We start from the raw sequence: 17,624 nt of genomic DNA, 5'->3' as shown, positions 1-17,624 counted from the left end.
ATGTGAAGATATTCCGTTTTTTTAATAATAGTGCGACATTTGCAGGGCCTTCGGGCACTCCCCAGGTATGGAGTTCAGTGTCTGGAATTGGAAGGTTTCCCTAGGTTCTGACTGTAGGTCGAAATACCTTAGCTACCCCCACCTCGAAAATTGACCTAATACCAAGCTTCTTTCATGCGCTTACCATGGCTGTATTCTTGGGACTTTCCTGTCCCCAAAGACAAGTGTATCCTCATTTACATCAGACGTATGGGAAAGCAGGATCCTAGAACATTGGGGTAGACTATGATCAATTGATCTTTTCTTAACTTTTAGATTTCTGAAAGACAATGTCCACAAAAGAACTTTAAAAAAGTTTAGAGATCTACTGTTTATCTGGGTATCGTGGGTTTTTGAACTAAAAACCCAAGATGCTCAAGTATGGAAGAGTTTAACAGACCTAATTCAATTTTTTTTGCTGATAGCTTCTGGTGCAAAAAGCTACAGGTGAAAAACCTTGTTAACAATTTTATACTCATTCTAGTCACAAAATGTCTGATCATGACAATTAGTTGCTTTTCAAAATCGTTGAGCAATATGTACAAATGGCGACTTTCTGAATTATGGATTTGCCTGTTTTTCAGCAATTTATAGCTTTCTGGGCTCTCCCATGGGGTTCACACCTATTTCCCCCGTAAAGTGAAAATAGTTATGTAGGACAAAAATAGGAAATTTATTTTCTTCGGAGAAGGAAAAAATCCCAACAGCATCTGGCTCTTTGCTGAGGCACAGACCCTGCTCCTTCTTTATATGGCAAGAGGAAGGAACTAAGTGACTGTGTTCCAACAAGCATTGGCATAGCCATAGGTCTCACCTTTGGGACCTTATACGTTTTTAGCTATGCAGCACATTATCCTGGATGCTGTTCCGCAATTCTGGCTACGATTGTATACAGTGTACATGGGTGCCAACACATTTTCAGTGATTTAAACGCTCCATAAACTATCCTGGAACCAAGGGAATGGGCCAGGTTTACAAAACAAAAACCTCAACACTCACCCTGCAAGTGACACCTGTCACATAAGCACCCAGATCTCAGAGTGGGAGGTGAAGACCTGTGCGCCCGGCTCACTGATGAGGCACACCAGCAGAGGAGAAGGAGGAGGGTGCGGCGGCGGCAGTAGTGAAGACTGACAAAGAGTGCACAGTCTTTTGTGCATTTGTTCTTCTGCTGTGGCTGCGCTTTTAATTTACTCACTTCATGGATCTCTGAATGAACATTTGTGCTGCGGGTGGCATGGGTAAGGAGGAAGCCCTCATGCTGGGCTTTTGAAGGTTAAGTAAATGAACGGGTGGTAACACTGACAGCCTGACACAATGGCAAAAGCCTCTCAAGATGACATTTCTTGTTGCTTTCGTGAGGTTCTAGTTGGGGACGGACGTGTGGGATGGAGCCTCAGGAAGTGAAATTTTTAACGCTGTAAAGGCTGGATTGCTGTTGTGAGAGCGGAGTGCAGGGGACTAGGCGCTTTGCAGAAATAGCGTTGCTAGAAGTATTAGCCCATGACGCCCTTCATACCCTTGTGGTACCTTATTTTTGCCTGGTTTTCAGTTTACATATGAGCAAGGCACACGTCCTAAACAAGCAAGGTGGGTGCGCAGCAAATAAAGCGGCTGCACGCCTTTCTTATCTGAACATGGTGCCCAAAGTAACCACACAATAACACAGCTTAAGAGAGCACGGCGGCCGTGAAGAAAGATCAAGCACGTCTGCAAATCTTCCATCAAGTCGACGCACAAAGTAAACAAAACACGAACACTTAACACGAGCAGAGGCAGGTACATAGTCAGTGTGCAGTGGGCATGAGGCACCTCTGGAGAATGTAATGCTTACACGTCCTTTTGGAAGATATTTTAACAAATGAGACTTCAACAGGAAAGAACTACAATTCCTATGGCCATCTTGGAGAGGGCTACACGATGATTTAATGATGTTCCATTTCTTATCACATTTAATTGGCACCCCTTAGTAGTTCCTCTTTCTTTTTGCAATAAATTTGGGTAGCTTGTCCATAATCAGAAAAAAACATGAAGTGTAAAAGTAATGCAGACAACATGAAACAGAACATCTAATCCTGAAAAACGGTCTAATTAAGAGGAGTTCTGTGGAAGTGTAAACTGGACGACTATAAACGAAGAAAAAAAAAATGAAAGTGTACTCACCTCAGCTTGGTCACACTTCATAATATTCCCTAGAAGTTACATCCTATGACCCACATATGCTGCACAAACTGGAAGGTTGTTTACTATGACAAAGTCATACACAGTAAAGGGTCCCATGTCACAAGTCCTGTACCACATTCTTTCAGTTAATAGAATTTACTTTCCTTGGTCTCATCCTCTGTAAACACAACCAAAGCTCATCCAAAGTGACACATGGAAACCTATAAAAACATGCTGCAAGGTGCACCGCGAAATCACAATGTGCGCTCACCCTCTTTTTATACATAACAAAAACAGACCGACAGATGTTGAGAATAAGGACATGGCCTACAATGGTCTGTTGTCTACCCTTCAGCTATGTGCCATCAGTGGCGCATGTTTTTGTTGCATTAAACTGCATTTCATTTCAAACTGAATTTTTTTCCACTGCATACTAACAGTCCCCCGCAGTATACAATAGGTGGTTCCTGAACTTGCTCAGCGCATCAGAATACTGGTTCAAGAATTGGACATTGCTGTACAATATTCTCATTAGCTTACGTGTACTCTGGATACCTAATGCTGCACGTAAGCTGCCCAGAATTTATCTACCTGCAACCCTTCTGAATGCATGCAGTGAAAGTTTGTGTGCACTAAAGATTTGCTTGACAGTCGTCGAGCAACAAAAACAGGAGCTTTCAGAATATAATCAAACACCCTTGACATTCACAGAAGAAAACAAGCATTTACAGCAATAGGTCTCGCATTAATTAAGTTTGACCTATTGGCATTGCTAAATATTGCAACACCAATTGCAACAAAAGTCTCTAAATTGTAGGCCAAAAAAATGCGTATTTATTTTTGTAGCAATGGTAGCATGCTGCGCTTCAAATGAATATGTTTAAAAGTAAAGTGCGCCATACTGCTATTGTTACAATAGTTAATTGTGGATGCGTTAACAATTGATGTGTGCACTGATGGCTGGTGGTGTGTGTCTGTAGGAATTGTGCACTGATGGCTGCTAGTGTGTGTGCCTGGTGGAAGAGTGCACTGCCGGCTGGTGGTGTTTGTGCCTGGTGAAAGCGTGCACTGACAGCTGGTGGTGTGTGTCTGATGAATGTGTGCACTGATGGCTGGTGAGTGTGAGTGTGTGTGCCTGGTGAAAGCGTGCACTGACGGCTGGTGGTGTGTGTGTGCCTGGTGAAAGCATGCACTGACGGCTGGTGGTGTGTGCCTGGTGGGAGCCTGCACTGACGCCCGGTGGTGTTTGTGCCCGGTGAAAGCGTTCACTGATGACTGATGGTGTTCTGTGCTTGGTGAAAGTGTGCACTGACGGTTGGTTCTGTGTGGTTGTATGTGTGGTTGTATGTGTGGTTGTGTGTGAGGTTGTGTGTGAGGTGGTGTGTGAGGTGGTGTGTGAGGTGGTGTGTGTGGTGGTGTGTGTGGTTGTGTGTGTGCCTGTGGGTGCGATCCGTAAATGTTAGATCCACGCCAGATTTTGAGAGTGAACAAGGTCTCTACATGATTCTCATGTAGATGTCACTGCAGATATTGGATTATTGCCATCTTGAAAATAGATCCTGGAGCCTGCCTATAATCCAGCGTTGCGCCTCACAACTGAAAGTCAAGCAGGAGATGGGTAGAGGGCATGGCACACAATTTGAAACACGCATCATGGCAGCACCTGCATTTTGGTATCCTATTGAATCAGCGGTGCAGGCCCTAGCCCCGGTGAGTGGCACCGGTACAGGTACAATATGCTCATGTTAGGACTCTGGGATGCGGGGCTCTCTAGGGAAGGATGCCGCTGAGTGACAGGGCGCAGCTCTGTGGAAACGAGCAGGCTGGCATCACCCGCCTTATTATTAGGAATCTCCCACCGAGGCGGCCGGTAATGGACTCATCACTCTCCGCTGCATTCCGCCGAGACAGGTATTAAAACTTAATATTAAAACTTCGTCTTGGCGTCAGGAGCATGTGTCAATGAATTGTTTCCCTGTGGTTCTTTTTCTCCCCCCTGAGACTTGGACTTTGGAGGGTGGAGGGGAGGGAGGGGGCGCGGGCTGGGCTTCGAGCAGATAAATGGCTTAAACAGCACTGGCTGTTACTAAACCCCTCCTGAATAATGAACCTGACACAGCTGATAAAAAGGCTTCAATCCGCAGGAGGAGGCGCGCACGGAGACGGATGGGCGCCTCGCTGCCTGTAGGCACTTGACGGATGCCGCCAACGGAGCCCAGCTCAACTGCACGAACCTTCCAGCCGCACAGGCCCGCGCCATGGACAGCGGAGCGGGCTCCTGGCAGCGCCGCCTTAACTCTGGCACCCAACACGCCGGCAAAACACAGAAGCAACCGGGGCAGAGGAGGCGCGATTACCCTCTATGTCTGAGGGGCTTGTGGTGCAGGGAGTCACTAGGGTGCTCACCCCTGAATCTGTGCTAGTGAGAGCACTACTCATCGCCTGCACCGCATCACTGTCAACTCTGCAGGAACCCCTGTCCAGGCGGCTGTTTTATTTAATGACATTCACACACTCCAGCCCGTGCTTCGCCGTGAAATGGATAAAATAAATAAACAAATTTTAAAAAAAATAAAGCTCGCTAGCATATGTATTCAATTATCGCGGCCTGTCTGGCCGCGATAATTGGAGACATATGGGCTTTGGTGCACGTAACAGACACCAATAGGCCATGGGCCGAGCTACGCGACCGCCTATGGCCTACTGCGTGTTCTGTTAAAAAACAGCGCGCACGCAAAGCCCAAACAAAATGGACCTTGGAAATGCACACGCACAAGCTGTGTGGAATTTCAAGGTCCATTTTTAAACCCCATGCAAAAGGGCTTTTCGTTTCACTTCGCTTTGCGAGCCCTAAAAAAAATGTGAAAGCTAGTGTAGTTTCCTGAAAATATCAAAGCACACGTTTAAATACACCACTGAAGGTCACGGAGGGGGTGCAGTTATTGTTACAATTCAAAACCTAAAATCCAATGAAATATGCCAGTTATGGGTCAGTAAACTAATCACTAACATTCCCCCCTGTGATTCACCACTTAGGACAGCAAATATTAAAATCACGCATGACTTCAATGATGTCATCAATGATGCCATCATAATTGTTGCAACAATTGCCAAATAACTTGTTGAGCAAGGGTTAGTCACTAAGCCACACCTGCATCAGTCTTCTATAAGCTAAGAACTAATGAGAAACACAACCTTAGACAATGTGCAGCACTTACTGCATACTGGACAACTAGCCCACTTATGCCATATAATTATATTCACCTGCTTCACAAACAAGTCTCCTTAATTTTTGATGGGGCGTGCAACTTTCAAAACTTGAAATCCTGCAAGCAAGTATTTTTTCTCCAATTACTTTAATGGGATTACTCTCTTCACCAATTAGGGACCTTTGTGCATTGCATATTCACGAATTCAGCTTTGTTTTCGCGAATCTGCCGCACTCTGTTTGGTTGGCCATCACAGAAACATTTCCATTAATGCTGCCATTACCCAACATAGTGCACTGGAGGCAAGGGCAGGTAGCCAATCTTACTTAGCACATCCCCGCAAATTACTGGACGTGGGGACAGGGCTTCTGGCCATCCCTCTCTGCCAAAATCCATGTGGGGTTGGCCACCAACAGAGGCAAGGGCAGGTAGCCAATCGTACTTAGCACATCCCCGCAAATTACTGGACGTGGGGTCAGGGCTTCTGGTCATCCCTCTCTGCCAAAATCGATGTGGGGTTGGCCACCCACAGAGGAGTGGGCTCACTCAGAGCTCTTGAATGTTGTATTGCAGAGGTTAAAGTGAAGTTATGATTAGCAATGGTTATAACATCTGTTTAGAAATCTCATCTGCAAGACGATTTATAACATTCGTAATTGCACCTGTTTCTTTGATGGTGAGGTCATGAGATTTGACTTTGAAGCGTGAGTTGTGGTTTACATGGCTGCTGTGCAAGTTATATTATGCTTCTAACCACAACTTGAGAATTTCAGTGGTCTTTTTTAATTTGCAACAATAACTTGCTATTTGCTGGCACCATTGTCGCCCCATTTGTCAAGGACATGCATTCGTCATGCTGCTTCTGGTGTTTAGCCCTCGCCAAGCGCACCGCCCAACTTCTTTGAACCATACGCAGCAGCCAATGTGAGGCTTTGTTTCGGGACTACATTGCGTTGTACATCCTGCCGGCAGAGGCACTAAAAGCAGCGGACATCTTCATTTATTTATCCCCAGCCACCGCCTTCCTTCCCCACACTCCCTGTATCAGCCATGTTTGGTCGCAGTGATTTCACATTACCAGTGCACCCAAAGTCTCTTCTCCCAGGTTCACAATGGAAAAGCTGTCAGCAGAAATGTCTGGCATCACTGCTGCCCCATGCCCCTCCTGCGGGTCATTGATGTGTGGGAGGGTAGCAGGGCTGGGCCAGAGCTCTGGGCTACCCTACTAAAGAAGGGGAGGCACCAGTGAACAGTTATTCCGGCCTTGTTTTTTATGCCCCTCTCCTCATGTCTCTGCCTTTTGTACGTTACTAGATCCGACATCCCCTAACTTCAACCTACACCAGCTCGTCCCATGTGTAAACAACTTATGTCTCGCAGCTCGGACATCCACTGGTTACAATATATCCCAGTCACTTTTTTATGCTCCTCGGCTCTGGAACTCTTCCCCATCTCATGTCTGTACTCTATGTGACTAGGTCGAACATCCCCTCACTTCAAAATCCTCACTTCTACATGCAAACCCAGTCCGCCTTGAAGCTTAGACACCCACTAGCTCTAATCTGGCTATATTACCTACCTTTTTCGCTGTGATACTCAGCTGAGGGAACCCTCACGCATACGTCTCGCCACACCATCTCACACTCTTCTCAGTCGAACTCTCTCTCACCTTAGGACCCCCCACACTTCAGTTCACATTATCTCGCAACCTCTGGTGCTTGCCACCCCCTCCTCCCCATCTATGGCAGACACCCCTACGCTCCCTTCTGGCCTCCCACCTGCGACGTCTTCTCCCTCACAGTTCACACAGTAACATTCTGAGCCTGGTATTGCCTTCACCCCTCTCTGTGCTGCATCAGTGGCGCAACTCGCAGCCTATCTTAGCACCTCAAATGCCTACCTCACAGCTCCTCACATGCTCACCCTGACAGCGCACTGTGAGCGAAAGCCAGACTGCCTCCTTGAAAGGTGCTTTCTATACTTCCAGCTCAGGGGTACCTGCCCCTCGCTGCATTCTGTTCATTTCAGTACTGGTTATTATTGAGCAATGTATGCGCCTCGCAGCACGCTGATCTGACTCTCGCGCTCTCCGGTGCCCATTCTTGGATTAAAACAAAAATGTAACCTTTAAAATTAAGCGCCTGTACTCATGTGTTGTTCGTTCGGGTCATCCACTTTGACTGAGCGAGGCTCCCCGACTTTGTGACTGCCCCTGCGGCTGAAGGCTCAGCCTCGCTGGTAGTGTCAGGCTGATTTGTGATCACCTTTCCACATCCTTCTTCGTGGGCCGGACCTTGTGGTGGCCCCCGTTACGGTATCCGTAGCATTGTGTGAGCATCTTTGCCCGTACAGAGAGGAGCTTTACTTCTCATGTGGAGAACACACTCTCCAACAGCACAAGTTCCCTATTACAAGAGGTGTCACCCAGCAGGTGGTTGGAGCATTAGGGGGTAGTCTCTTGGGTGTGGACATTTTGCTTTGTATTTTATAACTGAGTTAAATAAAATATGGTGAGTAGATGGTGAAGGGAGTAGTTAGCATCTGCGACCCTCGTTTTCTCTGTCGCCATTCAGGAGAGGGACCTAGGTCCCCGATGTAGCCCGTGCCACTCTCCCACCACTCTGTAGGAATCTGATACATGGCTGTTGCCTTGCATGGGAGTATGCCTTCCTTCCCCTCTTTACATGGAGGGTTAGCACAAGGTATCTGTGCCAGGAACCTTACTCATTGCCTGGAAGCATAGTGGGATTGAGGCGAACTGTGTGTGCTGTGGTCTGTGGTCACTGGTCACGAAAGGTGGTCCCTTGAGCCAGGTAACAGCAACAGATCGCCAGCCCAGCAGCTAGTCCTTCCAGCTGAAAATTCTGTAGGGTAGGCCAGTAAATAGTATGGGGCAGATGGTACCTGAGTTGGAGACCATCTGCTCACATGTGTACCGTTCATATGGTCTGTGTAACGGACTAGGGTGCCCATATTTTACCACTACCCTTCTTGAAGTCCTGTACACCGAGGAAGGACTATGCAAACGTACCTGCGAATCTGAAGAATTGGTTGATGCGGTGACTGAGAGCAGGTTGCTTTAATGATTTTAAGGAGAACATATTTAAACACCATTAACAGCAAAAGTGCCCTAAAGAAGAGCGGAATTGGTCACAGAACCTTTTGCAGATTCTACTCATCCCTCAGGCGAGATGGTTCTAGTCTGCCTGTACTGTAAAAAGCATATATTCTTCCCATTTTTCTGCTGTACAGTAAGGTGACAAGTTATGGCAACAGTCTCATTGCAGCAAAGCTCTGATAACATCCACTCTGATTGCGCCATAGCTCAAATGATGCCAGAATCATAACTATAGCTTATTTAAAGTGCTAGCATTTGCTAAATGTCTGGTCATTAAGATGGTCCTAACAGAGGTCATTTAGACATGCTCTGCGTGTGCTAAGCTTCTGAATATCCCAAAACTTAACTTCAAGAGAGCCCTGGTATGTACAAAGTCTGTTAAATTAAAAAACGGGGGCGTAATCAAAGCCTTGCTAAATAGAAACTATTCTAAAGTTAAGGAAATGTTTTAAATGTGCCATCGGTATAGATCTCACTTTAGTTTCTGAGGCAGCCTCTTGCAAATTTGTATTTGTATTTTGTATTTGTATGTCGATTTGTAGAGCGCGATTGCTGCCCGGGGGCGTCCAAGCGCTAAGAAATCAACAGAACAAGAGGAGGTAGCCAGGGCGTTATTGGGCAGTATTGAAGAGGAATGTTTTTAGCCGTTTCCTGAATGAGGTAAGATTAGGATTTTTCCTTAGGTGGAGGGGTAGGGTGTTCCATAGCTTGGAAGCATTGTAGGTGAAAGTCCTACCGCCAGTTCTGGATTTTTTTATTTTGGGAATTGTGGCCGTGAAGGTCTGGTTGGATCGCAGATTCCTAGAGGGTAGGTAGTGTGACACTAGGTTGCGAGTGATGAGAGGGCCCGTTTCCAAGAACGCCTGGTGCACAATGCATAAGGCTTTGAATTGTATTCTTTGGGGAATGGGTAGCCAATGCAGTTTTTTCAGTCCATTTTTGACTGATTGACGTCGAGGAATCTGAAGCAAAGTGCGCGCAGCACAGTTCTGCACCGTTTGTAGTCTCCGTATCGTGTACTCTGGGGCGGCGAGATAAAGGGCGTTGTTATAATCCAGTCGTGACTGGATAAGGCCCTGAATGGCTACTTGTTTTGCCTCCATCGGTAGAAGATGGAGTACCTTCCTTAGCACTCTAAGGAGGCCGAAGCAGGTGGCTGCCAGTTTGGTGGATTGGGTGCCGAAGGACAGAGATCTGTCTAGCCACACCCCAAGGCTCTTGATGCTGTCCTTTGGGGCCGGAGGGGTACCCAGGCAGGGTGGCCATAGAGTGCTGAGGGAGTTAGGGTTGGCAGGGCCCAGGAGCATAAGCTCTGTCTTGTCTCCATTCATTTTTAATGAGGAGGAGGACATCCAGTCCTTGACTTCCTCTAGGCATTTCCTCAGCCCTCCTTTCGAGGTATGGTTAGCCTCCTGTGCCAGTGAGACCACTAGCTGAGTGTCGTCAGCATATGAAATGATCTTAATTCCATGCTGACGAACAACTTCAGCCAGTGGCCTCATATAAATGTTGAAGAGCGCCGGGCTCAGTGAGGAGCCCTGGGGGACTCCACATTTTGATGGTCTGCTGGTAGAGGAAGATGTTCCATCAAATACCCGAAAGGATCTGTCCTGTAAAAAGGATTCAAACCAGGACAAAGCTTTGTCCTTTATGCCGATGTTTGCCATGCGGTCCAGCAGTATGTCATGGCTGACCGTGTCGAAAGCCGCGCTTAAGTCAAGGAGGATCACTGCCACTGATCCTCCCTGATCCAGGATGTTTCTGGATTCCTCGGTGACCATGAGGAGCGCGGTTTCGGTGCCATGTCTTGGTCTGAAGCCCGTTTGGGTAGGATCAAAAAGCTGGTGGTTTTCGAGATATTTGATCAACTGGCTGTTAATGTGTCTCTCTAGGATTTTACTAAGCCAGGGAAGGAGAGAGATTGGCCGGTAGTTACTGAGGTTCGAGGGATCCAGATTGGGCTTCTTTAATAGTGCTCGGACCATGGCTTGTTTCCATTGTGGCGGGACTACGCCAGTAGTAATGGAGGAGTTAAGGAGGTCCATTATGACGGGCAGGGTGATAGCCGAGGCTGACATAATGATGTCTGGCGGGGCTGGGTCCCCCGGAGACCCGGATTTGACTTTTTTTGCCAAGGACTCAAGAGTCGAGAGGTTAAGAAGAGCAAAGTGGTCCAAAGTGGGGGAGGAGTTCAGGTCAGAATTGCTCGCGGTAGAGAGGGTGTTGGGAGGAGCAGGGAATGATTCATAAATGGTAGTAATTTTTTGCAGGAAAAAGTCTGCCATGTTGTTGCAGTGTACTGCGGTCTTGGTCTCATCTAGACTGGGTGGTAATTTGGTGAGGCTTTTCACGATACGGAAAATTTCCCTGGGTTTGGATTTCGCTAGGATAATTTCGTTGGCGAAATAGGCTGTTTTGCTGGCCTTGATTTGTTCTTTATATATTTTGAGTAGTTTTTGGTATTGGATTTTGTTTTCTGGCAAAGAGTCCAGGCGCCATTTCCTTTCCGCTTGTCTACACTGACGTTTTGTAGTTCTGAGGGGTTCAGAGTACCATGGAGCTGATTTTTGACAGCGTTTTGTGGTGGTTTTCCGTTTAGGTAGGGAAAGATCGAGTGACTTGGTGTTCCATTCCTCATAAGAAAGGTTTGCGAAGCGGGGGTGTGTTGCTGGACAGTTTTTTGGTCCATGTCTCGATAGGGAGGCGGGACTACGGTCTGGCTATTCTTATAGTGGGTTTGGTGGCTGGGGGTCTGGGGGTGTGCCATAAAAAAGGGACCAGTAGATAGTCAGTCCAGGGGAGGGGGAGAGGTGGACTAGTTGTCAAATTAGTGCAATTACTGAAAACTGGGTCAAGCAGGTGTCCTTGATCATGGGTAGGGGAGCTGACCAGTTGGTGTAATTGTAACGCGGCAAGGTCGTCGGTAAGAAGAGCTGCTGTGTGATCTAGTTTGGAATCGAAGTGAAAGTTAAGGTCACCCAACAATGTGAAATTGGCGGTACTGCTGACACGTTCTACCACAATCCGTGCTAGTTGGATGTGGAATTGTTTTGGGGGGCCGGGGGGTCTGTATATGAGGGTGCCTGAGAAGCAGTTGTTCGGCGAGAGCTCCAGACTAAACGCTAGGCTTTCGCAGTCTGGGATGCTTTCTGCAATAATTCGGCAGAGGAACTGCTCTTTGTGAACGATTGCTAATCCTCCTCCTTTGCCTTTTGGGCGGTCTTGGCGGGAGATTTGAAAGCCAGGGGGAATGGCTGTAACCAAGGCTGGGTCCGAGTCCAAGGTGAGCCAGGTTTCCGTTAGGAAAACAATATCGGGCTTGTGCTCCTCCATCAAGAGTCCAAATTCGTTCTTATGCTTGGACAGAGACCTACAGTTCAGCAAGAACATGCGGTGCTCATGGCACTGGTCCGAGGGTGGGAGGGGCTTGAGGGTGGATTTGCAGAGGTTGCATGTAAACGGGAGACATTCAACGTGGTAAGGATGCTGGCTACAGTTCTTTTGTAGGAGTCTTAGCTCTAAGAGTTTTTCGGGGCTGTATTGCCTGGGTTTCGTAGTCAGGAGTGTAAGGGGGGTGGCCCTAGGCCTGGACTCGGCGCGGACGAGCGCAGACGAGCTTCCCTTATGCGCGCCTTCGGCGCGCATTCGTCGCGCCCGCTGCGCTCGTCCGCTGCGCTTCCGGCACATGCACATGTTTATGGCAAGGGGGCAGTGAAGAGGGCGTGGCCTCGAGTGGGCGTGTCCCCGTCCTAACGTGAGGGATCCAGCTGGTGGGACCGGCGATTTCGCCCTACCCAGCGCTCGTTTTTGCTCTCCAATGTGTGCCTGTGCACAGTGATCGTGCTGCAGACAAGTGGGTAAGTTTTTAAGCAAAGTTAAAATTTTTCAGTTTTTACACAGTTAAAAACACAAATTACACTGCTGCTCCCGGCTGTGCCTCAGGAGCTGACTGGCTGTCAGGGCGCTTGTGGTTCAGCGCGCTATTGGAGTGAAATTGACGAAAAGGGGGCGTGGCCTCGAGTGGGCTTGTCCCCGTCCTAACGTGAGGGATCCAGCTGGTGGGACCGGCGATTTCGCCCTACCCAGCGCTCGTTTTTGCTCTCCAATGTGTGCCTGTGCACAGTGATCGTGCTGCAGACAAGTGGGTAAGTTTTTAAGCAAAGTTAAAATTTTCAGTTTTTACACAGTTAAAAACACAAATTACACTGCTGCTCCCGGCTGTGCCTCAGGAGCTGACTGGCTGACACCAATTTACTTTTAAGATGTTCATAATTTCATAAAACATCACTGGACTGTTACGTGCAGTCCAGTGCACAGATCGCCAACTGAGGAATAACATGACCGCACAGTTTGACCTTCTCCACATGACCAAAAAGTGAGTTTTTCGTGGCAAATCACTTCATCCCACTGTGCCCCAGTTCCCTTATTTTCCATAAATGTGAGCATGTTCCATGCACTAAAAAACTGAACCTGCTCTCTCTCGATACCGACAGGTTTTTAATTTTATTGTTAAAAAGATACTTTAATAGCAAGTACTGTACTGGTTTCAAACCCTTCAGAGTTTTCAAAGTGCCCGTTTAATTGTATAATTACACTACAGACCGCCTCGGGGTCAAATTCATTAACGTTGCTTCCGTGTTTTAGGTCTTGCCTACTAGACAGTACATATGCTGTCTGCTACAAGCCATATTGGGGGCATCCCAAGAACAGACTGGAGGTAGGAGCCGGCCCATCTCTTACCATTAGTTGGCTTTCAGGTCCCCTTCCTTTGTATACTTCTTATTTGGGTCCCAGTTTGTCAATCTTGCCTTTGCCCTCCCATGCAGCATTGCTTCTTTATCACCACGTTTGATAGGCTGGCGTCTATGCTTCCACTGGTTGTGTTGCAATCACTACTTTGTTTTTGGTTAAGCACTACATGAGTGGTTTTATCCAGACTTCTCTTTGTGTACTCTTCTCCCTCTGCACTCGGTGTTGCTCTGTCATCCTTGTGCTTCTCCCCGCCTCTAATATATTGCGCTCATATTCTAATTTACTTCCTCTGATGCTTACTTGATGGTGTGCTTCTCTCCATCTGCTCCACCTTTTTACACCTATTGCTTCTACTTCACCCACCCATGCCCTCGGTGATGCTTACGCCTCCCCCGCCCCCACACATAAACCCCTTTTGTCTGCCCCCAATCCTGGTTCTACTCCCATCTGTTTTAAAAAAAATTATTAAAACAGATTTCCAGAACACAAAAAAACACTGGCATCATTTTGCAATAGAGTGTGTGTATACGATATGATGCGGCAAAGTATAAAAAAAATATCAAGAAAATAAAATTAAAAAAGGTTCTCTAGCCATGCTGCACAGCATAGAGGATGCTGTGCAGCATTGCTCTTAAAGCCGAACAAATGGGTAAAAAGTGCTTTGCGAATGCTTGTTTGACAGGCATGCTAAATGTATTACTTCAGAGAAAAAGAGAAGAAATAAAGGCACCTGTGTCCACAAAAGACAAATACTGGCTGAGCAGAGATGTGTACTTTTCTGGGGCTACTCAACTTTGTAAAAGGTGCATGTAAACATCAATCATAAGTTCTAGAAACGCATCTTCACAATGGAACGTGAAATAAGGAGTTGCATTAGCAATGAAAAACTTGTGCGGATTCAACGCCATCTTCATGCAGATGCTGCGGTGTGAGGGAAGGGGGGTGCATATAAATCAAGAGAGCAACACTTAGTTTTCATGTGATGCAGAGATGTTAAACTTCAAGTGTACCTTTCTTGCTGCGTTGTAGGATTTCATTAGCTTCGTTCAATGTGATACCGGCAAGCGCAACAACCAAGTCATCCCGTTTTGTCATCACCTGAAGAGTGCAAGAGGGAAAAAAAGCACAGGTTATGTCAACTTGCAGGATATTTATTTCAAGAGGTCTGTGTGGCACTCACGAAACATATGCACAGATGCCAGAAATTAAAATTATAATTTAATCTGAGTAACCATGCTAATCCATCTATTATAGAAGACACCTTTAGAGTCTGCAACTAAAGCTCATATAAAAAAAGAAATAACAGAAGATGGATCAGTAAAGTGAGTATTTAACATGTTTTGCTTACAGATTTATGGCAAATGGGAGTTTGTAGTCTACCTCGCTCAGGTACGTCGTGTAGTCTTTTTCAGTTAAGAAGTCAATGTCTCTCGAGGTCACGATTCCCACAAGTTTGCTTCCCATCTTTCCAGTTTCTGTGATTGGGATACCTGAAAATCCATGGCGGGTTTTTGCTTCGAAGACATCTCCCACTGTGTGCATAGGGCTCATCACCACTGGGTCTGTGATGAATCCCTGCTCGAATTTCTGCATGACCAGAGGAACAGAATAAGGACGGTTGGCTAAAAGCCACATAATAGTGTCAATATAAGGTCATTAATGTCCATTACGATATAGATCTTCCTCTCTTATACGCTTCAACTGTTACAATCAACAAATTCACTAAAAACGTTTTCATATTGGTTTTCAAGTTTTACCTATGGGAAAGCCATACGGTCTCAACGCCACTTGTCTCATACAAACACAAGTCAGAAGCAGACTACAGCATCTTCAAAATATCCCTCAAGTTTGAGTTAATTTCATGTATGCATTGGCTATTACTGTGCCTCATGACATTGAAAGCACCACCCAACATTATGGCCACTGTGTTGAGGGAACAATGTACTATTTACCTTGAGGTGCTGCTCATTCACACCAAAGAGTGCATCAGATTGTAAATGAAATGTACATGTTTTTCCAAGCCTTTAGACACAATTGGCTACAGGAACCATAATAAGCAAAGCCTTTTCAGAGAGGAGTTTTAATCAGGCAATGTGAAGTAGCAGATTAATCTCAAGATTCAACTTGGACATTTTTGTTTTTAACAAATTGTTAAGAGTGTCTCAGTAAGACTCCTATTAGCCTGCATTCCAACAGAAGCTTCCAATTCCAATTCCAAAAATTCTTTATTTCGGCCATATAGGCCATAAAAGATGCAGTAAAATACAATACATACATTAAAATACAGTGATTATACATATAAAAACTCTAGAGTCCAGCGGGGAATAGAGAGTGCAGGCAGTACCAGTTCAGGGGGACATTTCCTTCCTAATTATCCACGCTGCCATTAAAAATTTTGATACAGCAAACAATGTGGCCCAGAGTGCTGGTTTTCATGACCCTGTAAGCCTGTACGTAATTCCTAAACCCCAGGTTCCGGCAGAGCGGTGCTATCCAGTACTTCCTGGGTCTATGGTAAGCATGGCAAACAAACATTATATGTAGGTCATCTTCATCATGGGCATTGCAGCATGGACAGAGTTTGTCACCCCCTGGTGACCATTTGGAGGTGAATCTTTTAGTGGGGAGGGAACCGAACCTCCATTGCGCAAACAATTTCCTCACCAGGACAGGGAAAATAAAATCCATAAAAGGTTCGAAAACATAAGAATTTTTGGATTCCATGAAGCGTGCCGTCAGGGTGCCACTGTTAAAAGCATTTTCCATGTGAGACAAGTTCTTGATCTTATACATCTGAGCCAGGGTTTTACGGGTAATCCTATGGCAGCCTTGCGCTGGATCCTCCCATAAGTCTGGCAAGTTCAAACTGAGCAGTTCCGTCTTGATAAAAGCCAGCCAGGGAATTTTGTTTTTGCCATTCAAGCTCATTACATGGATAAGGTCCTGTCTGTAATGGCGGAGTGCATCAGTAGTCCATATTCGATGCCAGAACTTCACGGGTTTTGACAGAAGATCTTCAGCAATGGAGGGAAGACCCAAGTCTAGTCTTAAGGGCAGGAGTGGCGTGCCTTGCGGGAGACCAAGTAGGCGTCTTAGAAAACTGTTTTCCACTCCTGTCAAGGCCTTCCCTGCTTTGTGTCCCCATAACTCGCTACCATACATGGCTGCAGCCTTGGCTTGGGACCTATATGTTTCCAGGGCTGGGCTCAGAGGCTTGAAGGTGGACTTATTAGCCACCTTCAGCATTGCACCCGATAGCGAAGACAATTTTGCCCTACATCTAGCTATCTGGCAGTCCCATGAGAGATTTTCCTGGAGTGTTACCCCCAAATATGTGAAGGTCGAGACCCTCTCAAGACTAACTTCCCCCAGTGTGGGATTGGGTCTGGTTTTGGAGGAGGGATTGAAGATCATGAACTTGGTCTTCTCTGTGTTCACCTCCAGCCCGTGTTGGCGACAGAAAAGACCAAAGCCGTTCACGATCCTCTGAATCCCCATGGGGGATTTGGAAAGCAGGAGGGTATCGTCAGCAAACATTGCCGGGACCCTCCTGCCTGCCAGGAGCGGGGCATCATTGTCCTTAGTGTTATCAAGGTGAAGTATAACACTATTAATGAAAAGACAGAACAGGGTCGGTGCCAGGACACAGCCCTGCCCGACTCCTCGGTGGACCGGAAATCTGGATGAAAGCTTGCCATCCCTCCCGCACCTCACCTGTGCATAGTTGTTCTCATGCAACCTAATGATTATGCTGAGTAACTGAGAAGGTACCCCTAGCTTTTCCAGAACCTCCCATAATTTCCTCCTAGGGACCAGATCGAAGGCTGACCTCAGATCCACGAAGACCATGTACAGTCTTCCCCCCTCTAGCGTCACCGTCTTCCAATAAAGGAGGAGGAGGCGGAAGATCTGGTCCATGGTCGACGTGTTCTTTCTGAAGCCAGTCTGGAGGGGGCTCATGATGTCATTGTCCTCCACCCAATCCAGCAGATGGTTAAGGATGAGGCGTGCGAAGAGCTTTTGGGGTACATCAATTAGGCTAATGGGCCTGTAGTTGGCCGGGAGCAGAGTGGACCCCTTCTTATGAATCGGTACAATCTCTGCCCCCAGCCAAGACCCGGGGATCGCCATACCTCCTAGGATGGCATTGAAAAGAATAAGGAGGTACGGACCCCAGATGTCCGGGTGATGCCTAAAAAGATCCCCGGGTAACTTATCCAGACCCGGCGCCTTCCCCAACGATAAGTGCTTCAGAGCAGCCTCCACCTCCCCCAGGGATAGTTCCAGAGCTGGGTCCTGAGAGCCTATGGACACTGACAGGGCTCTATCTGGGCAGATGTTAG

General features: G+C 46.9%; 1 protein-coding gene across 4 annotated transcripts in view; it reads right to left on the bottom strand.

Annotated features, from left to right (window-relative positions):
• Window positions 1–17,624, bottom strand: part of LOC147668830 (inosine-5'-monophosphate dehydrogenase 1-like) — a 200,414-nt gene that overhangs the window by 141,260 nt on the left and 41,530 nt on the right. For all 4 annotated transcript variants that reach the window (XM_086948421.1, XM_086948422.1, XM_086948423.1 and 1 more), the window contains exons 3-4: window positions 14,662–14,868; window positions 14,292–14,379 (exon numbers count right to left, since the gene is read on the bottom strand). In XM_086948421.1, coding sequence (XP_086804547.1) covers window positions 14,292–14,379; window positions 14,662–14,868 — 295 coding nt within the window. The remainder of the gene's footprint in view (window positions 1–14,291; window positions 14,380–14,661; window positions 14,869–17,624) is intronic.

This window comes from Lissotriton vulgaris, unplaced genomic scaffold (genome assembly GCF_964263255.1).
Source record: "Lissotriton vulgaris unplaced genomic scaffold, aLisVul1.2 SCAFFOLD_2183, whole genome shotgun sequence".
In the NCBI taxonomy this organism is placed as follows: domain Eukaryota; kingdom Metazoa; phylum Chordata; class Amphibia; order Caudata; family Salamandridae; genus Lissotriton; species Lissotriton vulgaris.
This window is presented reverse-complemented; position numbering and strand designations above follow the sequence as displayed.